This window comes from Petaurus breviceps, unplaced genomic scaffold, assembly GCF_028583685.1.
Source record: "Petaurus breviceps papuanus isolate PSGF00001 unplaced genomic scaffold, PetGlider_PUasm1.0 90845, whole genome shotgun sequence".
Taxonomy (NCBI): Eukaryota; Metazoa; Chordata; class Mammalia; order Diprotodontia; family Petauridae; genus Petaurus; species Petaurus breviceps.
The window spans coordinates 6690604-6709339 of NW_027187359.1; the positions used below are offsets into that span (position 1 = coordinate 6690604).

Genomic DNA, 18736 nt, shown 5'->3' on the forward strand with positions numbered 1-18736 from the left:
TACTGGATGTATTGTAAAAGAAGCCCTTATTTTACAAAAGGGATTTTTTTTCCATTTTTTCAAATGCTCTATTAACTTCAGATTTACATCATTAATTTCTGCCAGATTTTGAGTAACAAATTTTCTCCCCGTTTTTCCCCTACCTACCACCCCAAAATAGCAGTCCCACAGGATATCCCCTCCAATCTGTTCTCCCATATCTTCTCCCATACCCCCTTAGACTTTTCCAGTAGGGCATGGTGGATCTCTATACCCAAGTGCCTGTATACCTTATTTCCCAATTACATCTAAAATAGTATTAATAATAGTGTATATATATATATATTTATATATTTTAACATTTGATTTTAAAACTTTGAATTCCAGATTCGTTCCCTTCCTCCCTTGTCACCCACCCTTACTGGGAAGATAAGCAGTTCAGTATAGATTGTACATGTGTAGCTAATACAAAACATTAACATAGTAGATATATTGTAAAAAGACTGACTATATTTCCCTCCCTCCTATCCCACCACCCACTTGTTCTATTCTGTACTTCGATCCAGTCCCTTTCCAAAAGTGAGTGCTTCCAGCTACCCTTCCCCCCCAGCCTGCCCTCCCTTCCATCATCCCCCCCCCCTCATCTCCTTCCCCCCTACTCTCCTGTAGAGGGAGATACCCTATTTAGTGTGTATGTCATTCCCGCCCTGAGCCAGATTCAATGAGAATAAGGTTGACCCATTCCCTTTTGCCTTCCTATTCTTCCCCTCCATTGTAACCATTTTCCCTTGCCTTTTCTATATGAGATAGTTTACTCCATTCTGTCTCTCCCCATCTCCTCTCATTATATTCCACTCTAACCTCTTAATTTCACCATTTAAGAATCATCCCTTCCTATTAAATTGGTCCTGTGCCCTGTACCTATGTATACCTGTAAACATATATACACATTCACATATGTATTCATACACCCGTATACCCTCTGATATAGACACACATATATATGTGTATATATATATATATATTTCTATTCCCTTCAACTATTTTCATACTGAAAAAAGTTTCATCAGTTACAATGATCATTTTTCCATGTAGGAATGTTAATAGTTCAACTTTGATAAGTTCCTTATTTCTTTTCCCTGTTTACCTTCTCACGCTTCCCTTGCTTCTGTATCTGAATGTCAAATTTTCTATTCAACTCTGGTTTTTTCATTAAGAATGCTTGAATGTCCTCTATTCCACTGAATGATGGTATTTTCCCCTGAAACATGATACTCAGTTGTGCTGGGTAGGTGATTCTTGGTTTTAATCCCAGCTCCTCTGCCCTCTGGAATATCATATTCTAGGCCCTTCGATCCCTCAGTGTAGAAGCTGCCAGATCCTGGGTTATCCTGAATGTGTTTCCACAATATTCAAATTTGTTTCTTCCTGGCTGCTTGTAATATTCTCTCCTTGATCTGGGAATTCTGGAACCTGGCTATAATATTCCTAGGAGTTTTTGGGGGGGATCCTTTTCAGGAGGTGATCAGTAGATTCTTTCAATCTCTATTTTGCCTTCTGGTTCTAAAACATCAGGCTAGTTTTCCTTGAGAATTTCTTGGAGGATGATTTCTAGGTTCTTTCTTTGATCATGGCTTTCAGGTAGTCCAATAATTTTTAAATTATCTCTCCTGGATCTACTTTCCAGGTCAGTGGTTTTTCTAATGAGATATTTCACATTGCCTTCTATTCTTTCATTTGTTTGGATCTGTTTAATAGCATCTTGATTTCTCCCTAGCTTTCCTTTGCTCCATTCTAAATCTGAGGGAATGATTCTCCTCATTGAGCTTTTAAGATTCTTTTTCCATCTGGTAAATTTGGCTTTTTAAGGCATTCTTCTCCTCATTGCATTTTCGAGCTTCATTTGCCAGTTGAGTTAGTCTGTTTTTTAAGGTATGATTTTCCTCAGTCAGGCTGTTGACTCTCATTTCATAATTTTCTTGCATCGTTCTCATTTCTCTTCCCAATTTTTCCTCCACTTTTCTTATCTGCTTCTTAAGGTCCTCTATGGCCTGTAACCAGCTTGTATTTTCCTTTGAAGCTTTTCGTGCAGGAGTTCTGACTTCACTGTCTTCCTCCTGTTCCATGCTCTGATCTTTTTTGTCCCCAAAATAGGAGTCTAATGTTGGAATCTTCTGTTTGTTTTGCTTCCTTTGCCTGGTCATGTCACCCCTCAGTTACTTGACCCCTGGGCTTTTTGCCACAGTAGGACTGCCACCAGATGGGAGTTTTCGTCCCAAATGCTGGGGTTTTCTCAGCTGCCGGAGGTGTTAGTTGGGTGCCCTCTCTGAGGTCTCCACACACTCTGGCAAGCTGGACACACACTGCAGGACCTCCATCCTAGACCACAATCCAGATCCAAGCAGGTTAAAGCAAGAGCGATTACTCCTCAGACTGGTGCTTGGTCCCCCTACAGTTTGCAGGCCAGGAGCTGAAGCTGCAACATGGTCCCAGCTGAGCCAAGGAGTCTCAGCAGGTTCCTATGCACTCCCAACTACTGGTACCAAAGTTCACCCTGCACTGACCTCTCTCTTTGTCCTTCACAACTATGTGTTGATAAATCTGGAAACGGCTATAGCTGCTGCTGATCTGGGGTCCTATGGTGGCTGGTCGGACGCACCTTGGGGCTAAAACCTCTGGCTCACGGGAGCCTGGGCTCAGCTCCTAGAGCGCTGAGCTGGCTGCTTGCTGCCACCCTGCTGGGTTGTCCTCAGCGGGATGTTAGCTTCTCTGTGTCATTTTGTGGGTTCTGCGGCTCCAAAGTTTGTTCAGAGTCCCTTTTTACATGGATTGGGGAAGGTGGAAGCTGGAGCCCCACGGAGGTCCTGCTTCTACTCCACCATCTTGACTCCCCCCCCTACAAAAGGGATTAAAAAAAAAGAAATCCATTGTTTAGGATTTGAAAAATATGTTCCTTTAGGAAGTGTTTTATTTTATTTTTTTGAGGAAGTATTTTTAATGATGATAATTAGGTTCCTGTATCATGCCCCTGAGGTGGCACAGTGAATAGAACACTGGACCTGGTGTGAGAAAGGTTTGGGTTCAAATCCCACCTCACACACTTAATAGCTATGCAGCCCTGGGCAAATCACTTAGCTTCTGCTTGTCTCAGTTTTCTCTGCAGTAAAATGGGGATGATAATATCACCTACCTCCCAGAGTTATTGTGAGGATCAGATGAGATATTTGTAATGTGCTTAGTAGTACCTGGCACATAGTAGGCGCTTGATAAATGCTTGTTTCCTACTTTCCTACAGAAGCTTCTTAAAGCCATAATGTGGCTGAACTATAGTACTATAAAAACTAATCAGTGCTTTCCACATTTTATATGGTCATTTGTGTTCAGAATTCAACTTGGGACGCCATTATTTTTCCCCATCTTTTCCCAGTTGTTTCAGAGCACCAGTAGTCAGGAGTTGGAAGATATGAGGGGTTCCAACACTGAGAGCTAGTATAACAATTTTTCTGGTAGCAGGAGGTCTTAGACTGGATGTTGTGTAGACATCTTGAATTCAACATGTCCAAAACTGAATTCATAAACTTTCTATATGCTTCTCTTCTAACTTCACCACCATCCTCCCAGGCTTGAAACCCACTTGTTATTCTCTACTCCTCACATTCAGTCCTCTTATCCTAAATTTTACCTTCATAACATAATTTATATACTCCACTTGTCACTGACATTTCTTCCATCCTGGCACAGGCCCTCAACATTTCCTGTCTGAACCATTGCAGTGCCTGTTCGTTGGTCTCCCTACCTCATGTCTTTCCCCATTCTAATTAATTTTTTGCCCGGCTGCCCAAGTGATTTTCCTAAAATGTAGGTCTGACCATGTTATCTACCTCCTCTCCTCTTCCCACCCCTTATGCAGTAAACTTCCATTGACCCTCTATCACCTCTAGAATCAAATATAAAATCCTCTGCAGTTCAGTGACATTGGCCTCTTTGTTCCTTCTCCATCTCCCAGTTCTGGGCATTTTTGCTGGCTGTCCCCATGCCTGGGATTCTCTCCTTCCTCAGCTCTGCCTACTAGTTTTCCTGAAACTTTCTTTAAATCCATGCTAAAATCCCACCTTCTATAAGAAACTTCCTGATTCTCATTAATTCTAGTTCCTTGCCTTTTGTTTTCTCCTGTGCAGACTATGCTTGTACAAAATTATTTGCTTGTCTCTCCCATTAGACTGTGACATCCTTGAGAACAGAGACTTTTTTTTTCCTGTTTTTGTATCCCCAGAGCTTAGCACAGTGCTTGCCGCACAGTTAGTGCTTAGTAAATATTTATTGACAGAGCAAGGTAATGGTAGAGGGATTCAAGACACTGGGTGAAAATGGCAGGTTTTGCCCAGCCAGCAACTACAAGGCTTCCAACCTTGGTGGACCATCAACAACAATTTTAATTTACAAGGTTGTTCTTAGGTTGAGTATTAATGTTAAGCAGTTTGATTTACTGATTCCCAGAATCTCGGAATTGGAAGGGACCCTACAGAACATTTAGTATAGTCCATAGTTGGGTAAAAATTCTCTCTGCAACTTATCTGAAGAGTCATCTTAGACTTACTATTCCTATGGACTTCAAGTAAAAGAGAACCCACTGTCTTGCAAGGTAGTCCATTTCACTTTTAGATATCTCTAATTATTAAGTTTTTCCTTACATAAAGTCGATTTGCTTCTTTTCCACTTCTGCAGATTACTTCTAATTCTGCTCACGTTGTCAGGTAACAGTGTTTTGTGTGGGACTATACAGTCCTCTCTGTTTAATACATTTTTTTTTTTTTGCTTTTTATAGGGGGGAATGCAGGGCATTTGGGGTTAAGTGACTTGCCCAAGGTCACATAGCTAGTAAGTGTTAAGTGTCTGAGGTCGGATTGGAACTCAGGTTCTCCTGACTCCAGGGCTGGTGCTCTTTTCACTGCGCCACCTAGCTGCCCCCTTAATACATTTTTCAATGCTATACCCCTAAAACTATTTTTTTCTGTTTCCTTTCTTCCTCTCTGGTCTTCCTTTTTTCTTTTTACAAAGTTCAAAGGGGCTGATTAAGTGGTAAAATGATAGAGTGCTATAGTTGCTTTGGATCAAAAGGCATCAAATATAAGGCTGGAAGGAGCCTTAAAGGTCATCTAGGTTGTCTTCATTTTATAATGAGGAAAACAGACCATTAATAAAAAAAATAAAAAATATTAAGCACTTACTATGTGTTAGGCTCTGGGCTTGGTGCTGATTATACAAGGAAAATAATCAATCACTGCCCCAAGGAGATTACAATCTAGCTGGGGAAACAACATTTATAGAATAGGTACTATTAGCTGTGTGTGTAGTTTATATGAGGAACTGAGGCAAATACAGTTAGTGAGTATCTGACAGGGAGCTAAAGTGATCCATTAGACAGCGATGGGCTAAGAATCAAGAAGACTCATCTTGCCTGACTTCAAATTTGGCCTTAGACACTAACTGTGTGACTCAGGGCAAGCCAGTCTTGTTGGACTCTAAAATTAATTGGAGAAGGAGATGGCAAAGTACTCCAGTATCTTTGCCAAGAAAACCCCAGATGGGGTCACAGAGTAAGACACAACTGAGCACAAGAGCTGTATATGTATGTGCATCTCCCTCCCTCTCTCTCTCAATGATTTTGGAAAAAGGCACTATAGCTGGGCAGGTAACACCTCATGCAGAATTGGCACTTGAGCTGAGCCTTGAAGGATACTAGAGATTCTATAAGAGATGGACATGAAGGGGAAGTACATTCCCGGCATGAGTGATGGGTGATCAATGCCAAGACAGGAGTGTAAGGGGTGGAGTGTTTGTGTATGAGGAAGGTCAAGTAGGCCAGAATAACTAGGTTGCAGTGTTCATGAATGGAAAAGCAGGTTGGGGCCAGATTATGGGGTTTAAATGCCAAATGGAGGAGTTTACATTTAATTCTGAAGCTAACGAGAATACATTAGTTTATTCAATAGGGGGGTTACATGATTAACCTGGCACTTTAGGAAAGTTTGGCAGCTGTATGAATATTGGATTAGAGAGGTGAGGCAGGGGAAGCAATTGGGAGGGTACTGTGATAGGCCAGTCGAGAGCTTATGAGGGCCTGAACTAGGGTGATAGCTGTGTGAGGGAAGAAGAATGAAAGGTTAGAGGTAAAATAATATGTTTTGGCAGCTAAGTTGACATATAAAGTGAGTGAGACTGAGAAGCTGAAGATGACTTCTAATGTGTGAACCAGTACTCTTGACAGAAATAGGAATTTCAGAAAAGTGGTGAGTTTTTGGAGAAAGAACTGGTTCATATTTTGATATTTTGAATTTGAGATGTGTACAGGACATCAGTTGGAAATTTGCAGTATGCCTTGGGTAATTCAGGATGAGCTCAGGAGAGAGGCTAGATCTGGGATTATTGACTTGAGTACTCAGTAGAGAGATGATAATTATAGCCATGTGAACTGATTCAATCAGAGAAAAAGAGAGGACAGACAGACTAGAGGCAGACAGAGAGAGAAAAGGCTCTAGGGTGGCTTTGGGGCAAACCTCTAGTAAAGGGAATGCTATGGCTAATGATCCAGCAAATAAGACTGAGAAAGAACAATCAGACAGGTACCAGAACCAAGAGAGAAGTACCCAGGAAAAGATAGTGGTCAAAAGTGCCAAATGCTGTAGAAAGGTCAAAGAGGATAAGGATTGGGAAACGACTATCAGATTTGGTAATTAAGAGATCAAATTAAACATTTGTTAAATCCCTTTTGTATGCAAGACACAACACTCTCTACTTCCTTATAAGGATTCTGCATTCTAGTGGCCTTGCTGGGAAAGCAAAAGACATAAGGTTAGTGGTTATTGAACTGCAGTAAAGTGATAGGAATTCAAATCCCACCTTGGACACAATAACTGTGTGTTCACAGTCTTGTCACTTAACCTGAAATTCCACCCAGTGGCTGAACTGCCCTGATTGGTGAATGAGTGCATATTCACTTAATCCATTTAAACACTATAGACTATGCTTCACAGATGTCTACTGAAATACCTTGCTATCTGCCCTATCTCTATCTCCTTCTTGCTTTGGGAACAGTAGTAAAATTAATACTGCCTTTGGAAGGTATAGTACAGTAAATTATCCTGTGGATCTATTCATGATTCCTGTGACTTCCTAGAGCAAAGCTCTTCTCCCTGGCAACCATTCCACTGTAAGTGAAGTCTCCCCCATTAGACAGATTATTATTACAGACAATTATTATTAAGTGCTTACTAAATGCCTCTCACTGTTGTAGAATGTAAGCTCCTAGAGGGCAGCGACTGTCTCATTTTCGTAGCTGTATCCTCAGTAGCACATAGCAAATGGTCGTTCCTTCATATGACCCATTGCTTTTCAAACCTCAAAACTGTAGAAATATGTTACTATTAGTCAGAGGAAGTGTTGCATAGTGGGTAGAGTAGAATCAGGAAAGATCTACGTCTCTCCTTTGACCCATACTGGCAGTGTGACTATGATAAGCCACCTATCCTCAGTCGCAAATAAGTCGCTGAGTTCCATCAGCGGAGCAAATTTCCCCAAGGAGAGTTCTCCAGAAGGATGAAATGAGAGGTCTGGAATGTTAATATCATTAGTGTTATTGTTTGTTATTATTAATAGTAAAAACGTGGCAGAGTCCTGCAGAGAATCGCATTAGAATATAGGGGTGGGGTGACTGGACAGGTTAATCGAAGGCTCAAACCAGGTACTCCTGAGTTTTGAAAAGAGGGGTGAGGGGTAGGATGGAATCGACCAGCAGTTGCGCGCGCAGTCAGACATCGCCCTGGTTACGCGTTCCTAGCAACCGAGCCTGAAGTGCGAAAGCTGAGACCCGGTGGAGGAAGCAAGAAGTTAGAAGCCGCAGCCATGAACTTGCTCGTGGAAGAGGAGGAGGAGGAGGAGAGTTTAGCTCCTCGTGTTAAGGAGCCGTCCGTGAACTCGGAGGACCCTCAGGAGCGGATCCAGGCTCGGCGCCTTCGCATCGCTGCACGCCTGGAAGCGCGCAGGCGGTAAGGGAGCAGCGGGACCTGGCAGGCCAGCTAGGGGAGAGAAAGGGGATTCTGGGTGAGGCCGGGTCGGAAGACAAAAGCATTGGACTTGGTCCTGTGATTTCACGGAGTTTCCAGTGCTGAAACGCCCTTCACCAATGCAGATGATCCCCTGATCTGCAGTTACAGCTGAGGTTAAGGGACTTGTCCGGAGCCACCCAGTCAGATTGTGTCAGAGGCGGGGTTTGAACTGAGCCCTCCTGCTTCCCAGGTCCAGAGCTGCAATGCACATCTAAGAAAGGGAAAGGAAAATTAACAAGAGAGTTAAGCAGGCATTCTAAATTCCAGGTGGTTACTACACCTAACTTTCTAACAGATGCCATGTGTCTGATTAAGTAAAAGGACTGGTTCTTAACTTTCAGTTCCAGTGAATGAAAGCATCCCTGGCCATGCTTTTGCTCAGACTGAAATGCCTGTCTCCCTTTCCTTTCTTCCCGTTTCAAAATGTGCCCAGAGGGTGGGGATGGGGTGTTCAGGCATCCAACAAAGACAATTTTAAATTATCCACATTCATGATACCCCTACCCTCTTCCAGCATTTCTTGGACATTTTATCTCATGCATTTTATTGTTTTTCTGCATATATTCTAATTTTATTGTCTATGTAAACATGGATAATTTTTATATATTATATTATAAATTCCTTGAGGGTGATGACTTCCTCATTTATTTTTATATTCCCCTCAAAGCACATTTCAGTCCACTGAACACAGTTGACATTTAACAGTTTAAGAAACAGGATACTTCAAAGGCTTTGTACTAACTTTTAACCAGTCAGTCAGTAAGATAGTTGAAGATACTGCAATTCTCTTCCAAACCTGGAGAAAATTAAAAACCAAATCCTTCCTCAGAAATTATTCCTGTGTCAGCTAAGATGCAACAAGACTGTGGGTTTTTTTTTGTTTCTTTTTTTTTTTATTTTTGGAGGGCAGTTGAGGTTAAGTGACTTGCCTAAAGTCACACGGCTAGTAAGTGTGTCAAATGTCTGAGGTCACATTTAAACTCAGGTCCTCCTGACTTCAGGGTGGTGCTCTATTCACTGGCCACCTAGCCGCCCCAAGACTGTGGTTTTTAGGGAAAACTTAAAGGAAGCAGTCTTATGCCTCCCTTGTTTTCACTGGAGCAGCACTGAAAAAAGATGTCCTATTTAGGAGGGTCACACTACAGAACTTTACCTCAGGGGTGGTTGGTGTGTGGGGTTATGGTCTTTCATTGTGCCTAGAATTTGCACCTTTGCCTCCTGGATGTATTGCTGATGGTGAATTTGCTGCCCTGGTGATAATCTCTTTGCTTCATTTGTCAATGTGTTAAAGAATTCAAAAGTGTTTATTATGAGGTCGCTGCCTGGTATAGCCAGTAGCACACTGGATTGGAGGCAGGAAAACCTGAGTTCAAATCCTACCTCATGACTTAACTAGTTATGTGATCCTCTCAATTTCAGGTTCCTCATCTGTAAATGCAGATAATAAACCACCCTATCTCACAGTGTGACTATGAAGATCAGATAAGATCAGATAATGTTTAAAGCTTTTTGCAAATTGTAAAAAAATAATTATTGGCTATTAGGATATGCCTTATTGAGCTCTTATTAGATGGGCTCAGTATAGGCAAACTCAGTATGACTTCCTATCATGACATAGGAACTGAGAAAGTGAATTCCAATCTTTGATTAATAGGACAGCCATGGTATCCAGCCCTTCAGCTGTGATAGTCCCCATGGCACTCTGTCATCTCCACATCACATTTGGGGTATGATATTTAGTTTAAGGAGACAATTTGAAAAGAAATTGATGAGGTGGAGAGAATTTGGAGAAAAGCAACCCAGATAAAGGTCCTGGAGATGATGAAGGAACCAAGGATGCTCAAGCATAGAAGATAGAAGATTGGCTTTGGAGGAGGGGCGGAGGTGGGGGGTGGTATAGAACATGATAGTTGTCTTCAAGTATTTGAAGTTCTGTCTGTCATGTGGGAAAGGGAATAGACTTGGTCTCTTTAAGCAAAACAGGGCAGAACTAGGAAAAATGGAAGAGTCAAAGAGTCAGCTTTCCTTACACAAAACCCAAAACTAAGAGTGGAATGGACTCTATTAGAGGAAAACAAGTTTCAGCTTGCTGGCGGTCTTTCAGGGAAGACTGGGTATTTACTGCTTTGTAGAATTCCTGTGGTTGGTTGTATGGTTGAATTAGTTGACCCCTGTGCATTCCACTTCAACCTATAACTGACCAAGAATGACATCTTTAAAAGTATCTGATATTGGAGACTTTCAGCGTCTTCTTGAAGACCTTCAGTGAAGAAGTACCCAGTTCCTCCCAAAGTGGCCCATCCCATTTTTTTTTTTTTTTGGACAGCTTTTGTCTTATCCCTCTATAGGCAATGTTTGTCTTATCCCTCTATAGGCAATGGCTAGAACGTGATGATCCTTTGAGATTCTTTGCCATTTCAAGAGAAAGAGCTCTAGGACATGGTCTTTTCTCTCATGGTAGTTCCTTGGAGGGGGTCAAAACATATATTCAGTTTTAAGATAGAAGAGAAGAAATCACTATGGGTTGGAGTGGTTAAGGAAGACTTTCATTTTGTAAATACTTATCAAACAATTATAGTGAACAGAACACTTTTCTATATGGGAATAAACACAAAGGCCCTCACAGAGGTTACAGTCCATATAGGGAATAAGACAGTATAGATAACTATAGTACAGTATTAACCAATACATCAGACAATTGCAAAACAAATGTTATGCACAGAGGAGAAGATACTTATCTTTTGGGAGTTCAAAGGAAGATTCACGGAGAAAGTGGCATTTGTATTGGACTTTCACGTCTATAAAGATCAGAGAATATCTAGTCCAACTCCCTCATTGAGGAAATTGAGGACCAGAAAAGTAAAGAGACTTTCCTAAGGTCACATGGGTAGCAGTTAGCAAAGCTAAGTTTTGAACCAGGTCTTTTGACCCCGAATACATCATGGTTTTCACTAAGGATAGGTAGGAATTCCCAAAGACAAAGAGAAGAGGGAGATATTTTACACAATAGATGATTCAATTTAATAAGCATTTATTAAGCTTTTACTATGTGCCAGGTATTCTGCTTAGTGCTGGGGATATAAAGAAGGTTGAAAAACAGTTCCTGCCCTCAAGAAGGCCATATCCCAATGGGAGAGACAACATGCAAACAATTATGTATGTACAAGAAATATACAAAACAAATGGAAGGTCAGTCATCTCAGAGGGAAGGCACCAGCTGCAGGGAGAGTGGGGCAGATGGACTGTGAAAGGCCTTTAGAAGGTATAATTTGGGCTGAACCTTAAAGTAATCCTAGGGAACACTGTGAGCAATGACAAGGGGGTGGGAGAGCACACTTCCAGGGGTAAATAGGAGTCTAGTTTGCTTGCAGCATAGATTGCATAGAGGGAAAAAATAAGAAATAATTCTTTAAGAGTAGAGAGGAACCAGACTGTGGAGGGCCTTGAATGGAAGGCAGAGGGATATGAACTTTAACTGGTGGATCAGAGCTCATAGATGTTGGTGATAGGGAACCCCATGATAGAGCTAATGGCTAGCAATAATAGCGTTTATGTAGTGCTTACTGGTGTGTCAGACTAAGTGTTTTACAAACTTATCTTTTGATTATTGCAACAACCCTGGCAGGTAGGTGCTAATGGTAATGATATTTGATTTGATAGAGAAGATGAAGATGAGTGATGTTCTAAGCAGGGAAAACTGAGTAAGGAGGACATCATGGTAAAACCATCTTAACTAGAGGAAAGGATTGTAATTGTGTTAAAAAGGAATAAGATAGGGACTAGATTGTGAAATGTTTTAAATTAATGCCAAGAAGGGGAGATTACATTTGATCATGTGGGCAACAGAAAGGTTTGAATATAAATGTGGGTGTAAGTATATGTATATACACAGCCAGACACACACACATATGTATACATGTGTGTATTTTTTTTTCTTTTGGAGGGGAAAGGCAGGGAAATCAGGGTTAAGTGACTTGCCCAAGGTCACATGGCTAGTAAATGTCAAGTGTCTGAGGCAGGATTTGAACTCAGGTTCTCTTGACTCCAGGGCTGGTGATCTATTTCACTGTGCCACCTAGCTGCCCCTTATGTATTTTTTTAAAAGCATGGCAAAGACTTCCTAAAAGTACTATTTTAGGAAAATTAATTTGATGCAAGAATATGGTGTAATGGTTAATGAGCTGACTATAGAGTCAAAAGGTCTGGGTTCAAATTCCATCTTTGATATATACTGGTCATGTGACCATGAACTAGTTACTTATCCTCTTAGCACCCCCAAGCAACTCTCTGAGACTTCAAATTGTTGACTACTTGCCAGTTTCCATTGGTAGTAGTTGGCCTAGCCCTAAACAATCTCTGAGGACTCTTGCATCTCTGAAAATCTGTGGTTCTAGATTCAGTAGAGAATGGGAAAAACTCCATCTTCTCAAGATAAGAGCAACTGTGAGGGTTTTATGACTGATCTTTTTTTAGTAGGGGCAGCAGGGCATAGAGAATAGAGAGCTAGCCTTGAAGCCCAGAAGGATGTTGTTCATATGTCTCCCAGTCTTTGTGACCCCATTTGGATTTTTCTTGGCAAAGATACTGGAGATGGTTTGCCATTTCCTTCCTCAGTTCATTTTTGTGGGGCTCAAAATTGTCCAGCCTGCAATAAAAACTACTCAGGCAGAGCTCTGAGCCATTAACCATTTATAAAAGACACTGGACCCCTTCAATTAATGAAACCTTAGAACTTTTTCGTGATCTGAGATTTCCCCTTCCTCCAGGGCCTTAGTTTTATAGTGCTTGATACCCAGACGATACAGGTGAAGCAAGCTAAAAATACAGAATCTCACTTGTTGGTAGACTTTGCCCTTGACTACATACAAAATATGGAATCCTACTGGTTGACAAACAAGCCAATGAGCAGACACTGACAGACCTATCTTGACCTTTCAGGAGGTCTTACCAAGCTAATGGGCTGGGCTCATAGACAGATGTTAAAACACCTACATGGGCTGATGGGCCAGTAGACAGACAGGCACAGGCCAGCTAACACTGTCACTTATTTGTCAAGTGATCATGGTCATCTTCACATGTTGGGCAATGGAAGGATAACAAGGGATGGAGGGGCAACAAAAATAGCTGGGGGACTTTCTGTGTCATTGAGTCACCTCTGCCATGCTGGGCTTAGTCACCGTAACAAGGCCAAAACAAGAGTAGAGTTCCTCTAGTTAGCTTTTTATGATTAAGTGAATTTACCATCTGCAGTTCATAGCTCTGAGGTCTGATATCAGGATTTATAATTACTGCCTCTGTGGAATCATATCTAACTTATTTATACTGATTGGAATAAAATATGGGTCCAGCTCATCATCTGTCACATTTTACAATGAGGAAATTGAGGCAAACAGGGTTAAGTGACCTGCCCAGGGTCACACAACTAATAAGTGCCTGAGGCTAGATTTGAACTTAAAAAGATCTTCTTGACTCCAGGCCCACCACTCTATCTACTGTGTCACTAACTGCCCAAAAGAAGGATCTAAGTTTCATTATTTCTTTTCTGGGACTTTCATTGATTTTTCTGTCATGCAGGGTTCAACTGTCTTTTATTGATGCTTTCATATTGTTGTATGCATTGTATATGCTATTCTTTTTTATTTTTAAAAGATTATTTTTTTGTTAAATATTTCTCAATTACATGTAAGATTTTTTTAAAACAATCTTTTAAAAATTTTGAATTCCAAGTTCTCTCCCTTCCTCCATTTCCCAGGTCTTGAAAAAGCAAGCAATTTGATTTAGATTTTTATACTATTCTAATTTGGTTTTCTCAACCATCTTGGGAGATAGTTCAAATTTTGTTTCTGAGGGGAAGAGCTATTTGCCCATTTAATCCCGGGTGTTCTATTATCTGTCCTACTATCAGTGTAGCAATGGATTCCCATTTGATAGATGAGGAAATTAAGAGATTAACTCACTTGCTCCTAGCCACATTGCCAGCCTTCAAACCCAGGTCTTGGGATTCTAAGTCCAGTACTGTTTTCACTGTCATGACTAAGAGTATCTGAGGACACTGATCTCCACCTTTGTACAGAGCAGAAGATCTGTGACTGGAAGCTCATTTGGTTAGAATTATATCTATTACACACCAGTTTGTTGCAATCTAGGATTGTTATGTTTCTTTAGAGGTTAGGGATAAAAACAAATTTCCTTGGTTACTTGAAAAGTCAGGGAGACAGCTTCCTCTTGGCCAGTTTAACTCTCTTCCACCAAATGCTTGTTACACAAAAAACAGTCATGAATAGTGAATAAACAGATCCACTCAAACAAGCAATAAAACAAACTGGGCTAAGATTAGAATAGACTTTTTAGCTCAGGAGCAAGATGAAGTCTCAGTTCATCCAAGGAAAGAATTTCACCCAAGAAATCCTTTCTTAGCGATCTCTGGGGTTTTAGGTACTGGGAATCAAGGGACATGTTCAAGGTAGGGTAGCTTCTTCTCTTACTTTGGGTTTCAGGGAAGTTTCCTGTTCATCATTCACAATTCATACCTTGCCTCTCCTCTTGTCTCTCTCAAGCTCACTTCTCCTTAAAATATGCTGTATTTTGGGATGGGATGGGATGGGATGGGATCAGAGGTCTCTTAGCCAATTGGGAATCACCTTTCCTTAATGAACCGTATTCACAATGTCATTCCTCAAAGATTTCTCAGTTAATAAGAAATCATGTCTCAGGGTCCTGTGGCTGTCCAGGGAACTAACTGCCCGATCCCTTCTGGGACAGGATTCATTGTATATATTTTTCAGTAACTCTGGTGTCCTTGCTGTTTCTTTCAAATGACACTTCTTCTCCCAGCTCCATACATTTTTCCTGGAATGATGAAATCCCCCCATGCCTGTAATGCTTTCTGCCTCCTGGCTCCTTTGACTTCCTTCAAGTCTCAGCTAAAATTTCCCCTTTTGCTAGAAGCCTTTCTCACTCCTCTCTAATGTTAATGTTTTTCCTCTGTGATGATTTCCAGTGTATCCTATACTCATTTTGTTTGTATCTAGTTGTTTTCATGTTTTTTCCTCTGTTAGATTGGATGGTCCTTCGGGTCAAGATTAGAATAGAAATAATTTAATAATATTTTAAAAATAATTTAAAAATAATAAATGCTTTAATAAATGATCTGGCTTGGCTTTCAAGAAACAATCAAAGAAAGAAAAGCATTTGATAACTGTCTAGTCACTAGGTTTAGTAAATTTAAGAAAAAAGGAAGACTCTACTTTAGGTCTTTATATCAGAGTGATAGGTTGAATTAGATGATTTTGACACTGACAGAGCAGAGTTAGGGCATTAGAAAGGGAATCACTTAAGGTAAATGTAATTTTAGATACACTGAGTTTGAGATAATAGGACATGTTCAAGTGGAAATGCCCAGTATACAGTTAAATACTTAAGAGTGGAGTGATTCGAGTCATAGGTTTAGCAGAGACGATTGAAGCCATTAGAATACTTAAGTTCTCCTTGGGTCATAATCCAGATAGAGAAGATGAGAGGATGGGAATGCTTACAATTGGGGAGGCAGTAGGAAGAAGAGGAAACTGAGGCAAAGCAGTTGGAGGGGTGGTAGGAGAGCTATCAATAATGCTGAATTTCTTAGCTAGATCAATGGTAATAAAGAGAAAAAAAAGGAGACTGGACTTGAAGATAAAGTCATTCAAGGGAGCAGTTTTAGAAGTGCTGGAGATAGAGGCCAGATTAGAGTGGATTAAGGTTGAAGTAGGAAATCTGGAAATGGAGGCTGAAGGTTGTAGAGATATGGCCTTTTGACTGAGTCCAAGTTTTACGGAACAAACTCTTTTATTAAGGGGATTTGTTCTGTGAAATTTGGATTCAGTCAAAGGGATGCACTTGAGGACCTAGAGGGCACATGTGGCCTTAAGGCCATAGGTTCCTGACCCTTGGTGTAGACACACCCACTTGTCAGTCGGCAGTGGAAGAAAGAATAGAATGGTGGTTATAGGGAATGATAGGGTGAAACAAAGATTTTTCCTTTCAGGAGGCCTGAGTTTATTTGAAAATAGAGGAGAAAGAGTCAAGGAATAATAATGACCTCCAAATGGAAGCTGAACATCATGAATATATAGTGATCGGGTCTTCTTGGTTCTCTGTCTTTTGTAAATCATGTACTTTACAGAGAGCAGTTTTTAAGAATTCAAAGAGAACATTAGGTTCCAAAGGCTTAAAATAGTGACAGGGAAGGTGGCCCCAGAATGATGAGGGAATGCTCCTAAGAAAAAAATTCTGACAATACAAATAGTTCTGATGAGGAATAAAATGGGAAAGAGTATTTAGAGACTGACATAAATATGTGGGAACTAACTTAGATTTTAAGAAAGTTGATGCTGAAAACAAGGGCAGGTAACTTGGAATGAATACCAAAATAGCAAAATCCAATAAGAAGAGTGTTGAGAAAACAAAAGTACAGAATGATGTGAAGCTGGCAAAAGACACAAAGGAGAATACAAAAGGCTGTTGTAGCTAAATTGAGGTCAGGAGAAAAATCAAAGAAAGGAATAGGGCCACTGCTGAGGTGAATGGGATAACGGAAAATAGAAGGTAGAATTTCCCAACTCTTATTTTGCTTTGGTTTTCTTTTGATTTTTGATCAAGAATGACTTTTGGACTAGGAAAGAAATAAGAAAAAGGATTACTAGGTGGCTGAAATTCAAGGTAAATGTGGAGATGGTAAGAGAGCATCCAGCTACTCTCAGTGAGTTCAAGTGACCAGGATCAGATAAACTCCATCCTGGGGGAGGCAGCATGGTTCAATAGAAGAAGTGATTAATTTGAGGTCAGATGACTTGGGCTCAAATCTCAACTCTTTCATTTAAATCCCTTTGGGGATCAAACAATCAACCAGCAAACATTTAGCACTGATTAGGGACTTGACACTGTACATGGCACTGGAGATAAACACAAAGACAACAGTGAAGTTGTTCCTGTCCTTAAAGGGCTTGTATTCTAATGCAGAAGACAACCTGTGTAGATGTATGCAAAATATATACATGAAGATCTGGTAGGGGAGCAATACTAGTAGCTGGAGGGATCAGAGAAAGGTGTTATGTCGTCATGTTGAAGGTGGTGCTTGAGCTGAATTTTGAAAGAAATTAAAGATTCTAAGAGGGAGAGATGAGGAGGGAGTATGAGTTTTTTTTCCAGATGTTTTTTTTTCTAATTACATGTAAAAAAATTTTAACATTCATTTAAAAATTTTTTCGAGTTCTAAATTCTCTCCTTCCTCTTGCCCCTCACTGAAAAGGCAGCAATTTGATATGTTATACATGTGCAATCATGTAAAACATATTTCTATATCAGCCATATTGTAGAAGAAAATACAGATTAAAAAAAAACAAGAAAAATAAAGTGAAAGCTTAGATTTGCATTCAGACTCCATCAGTTCCTTCTCTAGAGGTGGATAGCATTTTTCATCATAAGTCCTTCAGAAATGTCTTATTGCTGAGAATAACTAAATCATTCACAGTTGATTATTGTACAATATTGCTATTACTGTGTACACTGGTCTTCTGGTTCTGTTTACTTCACTTTGCATCAGTTCATGTTAAGTCTTTCTAGATTTTTCTGAAACCAACCTACTTGTCATTTCTTATAATAGTATTCCATCACAATCACATGCCACAACTTGTTCAGCCATTCTCCAATTGATGGCTGTCCCCTCAATTTGGAGGGAGTACATTTCAAGCATCTAAGACAGCAAATGCAAAGATCTGAAGATGGGAAACATGATGTAGGTTTATGTGTGAATAACAATGAGAGGGTCAGATTGATGGGACTATAGAGTTCATGAAAGGGAAATAGTAGATAAGAAGGCTGGAAAGGTAATTGGGGCCAGGTTGCAAAGTTCTTTATTTTTTTAAATTAAATTTTATGTTTATTTTTAGTTTCTATCATTTATTTCCATAAGATTTTGAGTTACAAATTTTCTCCCTGTCTTTGTCTTTCCCCTACCTACCACCCCAAAACAGTGATCCCACTGTATACTCCCTCCCCCAATCTGCTTTCTCCTATATCCTCCCCCATCCCTCCTCCAACTTTCCGGTAGGGCAAGATGGATCTCCATACCCCAGTGCCTGTATATCTTATTTCCCAGTTGCATGTAAAAAAGATATTTTTTTTAAACATTTGATTTTACAACTTTGAATTCCAGATTCTTTCCCTTCCTCCCTCGTCACCCACCTTTACTAGGAAGATAAGCAATTCTATATAGGTTGTGCATGTGTAGTTATGCAAAACATCTCCATAGTGGATATATTATCAAAGACTGGCTATATTTCCCTCCATCCTATCCTGCCCCTGACTTGTTCTATTCTCTACTTTGACCCTGTCCCTTTTCAAAAGTGTGTGCTTCTAAATACCCTCCCCCCAAAACTGCCCTCTCCTCCATCATCCCCCCCTCTCATTCTCTTATCCCCTACTCTATTATAGGGCAAGATACCCGATTTAGTGTGTATGTCATTCCCTCCCTAAGCCAAATTCAATGAGATTAAGGTTGACTGATTCCCTTTTGCCTTCCTGTTCTGCAAAGTACTTTAAATTACAGAGTAGTTTATTTTTGATATAGGGTAATAGGAATATAGGTAATAGGTGAATTGGAGTTTATTGAGTAG

The 18736-nt window shown here is 40.4% G+C and overlaps 1 protein-coding gene across 1 annotated transcript in view; it reads left to right on the top strand.

Moving 5' to 3' along the window:
• Positions 1-7833: 7833 nt before the first annotated feature.
• Positions 7834-18736, top strand: part of DRC1 (dynein regulatory complex subunit 1) — a 50719-nt gene continuing 39816 nt past the window's right edge. Inside the window, exon 1 of the mRNA XM_069072282.1 lies at positions 7834-8024. Within this exon, the coding sequence (XP_068928383.1) occupies positions 7882-8024 (143 nt within the window). The 5' untranslated portion in view covers positions 7834-7881. The remainder of the gene's footprint in view (positions 8025-18736) is intronic.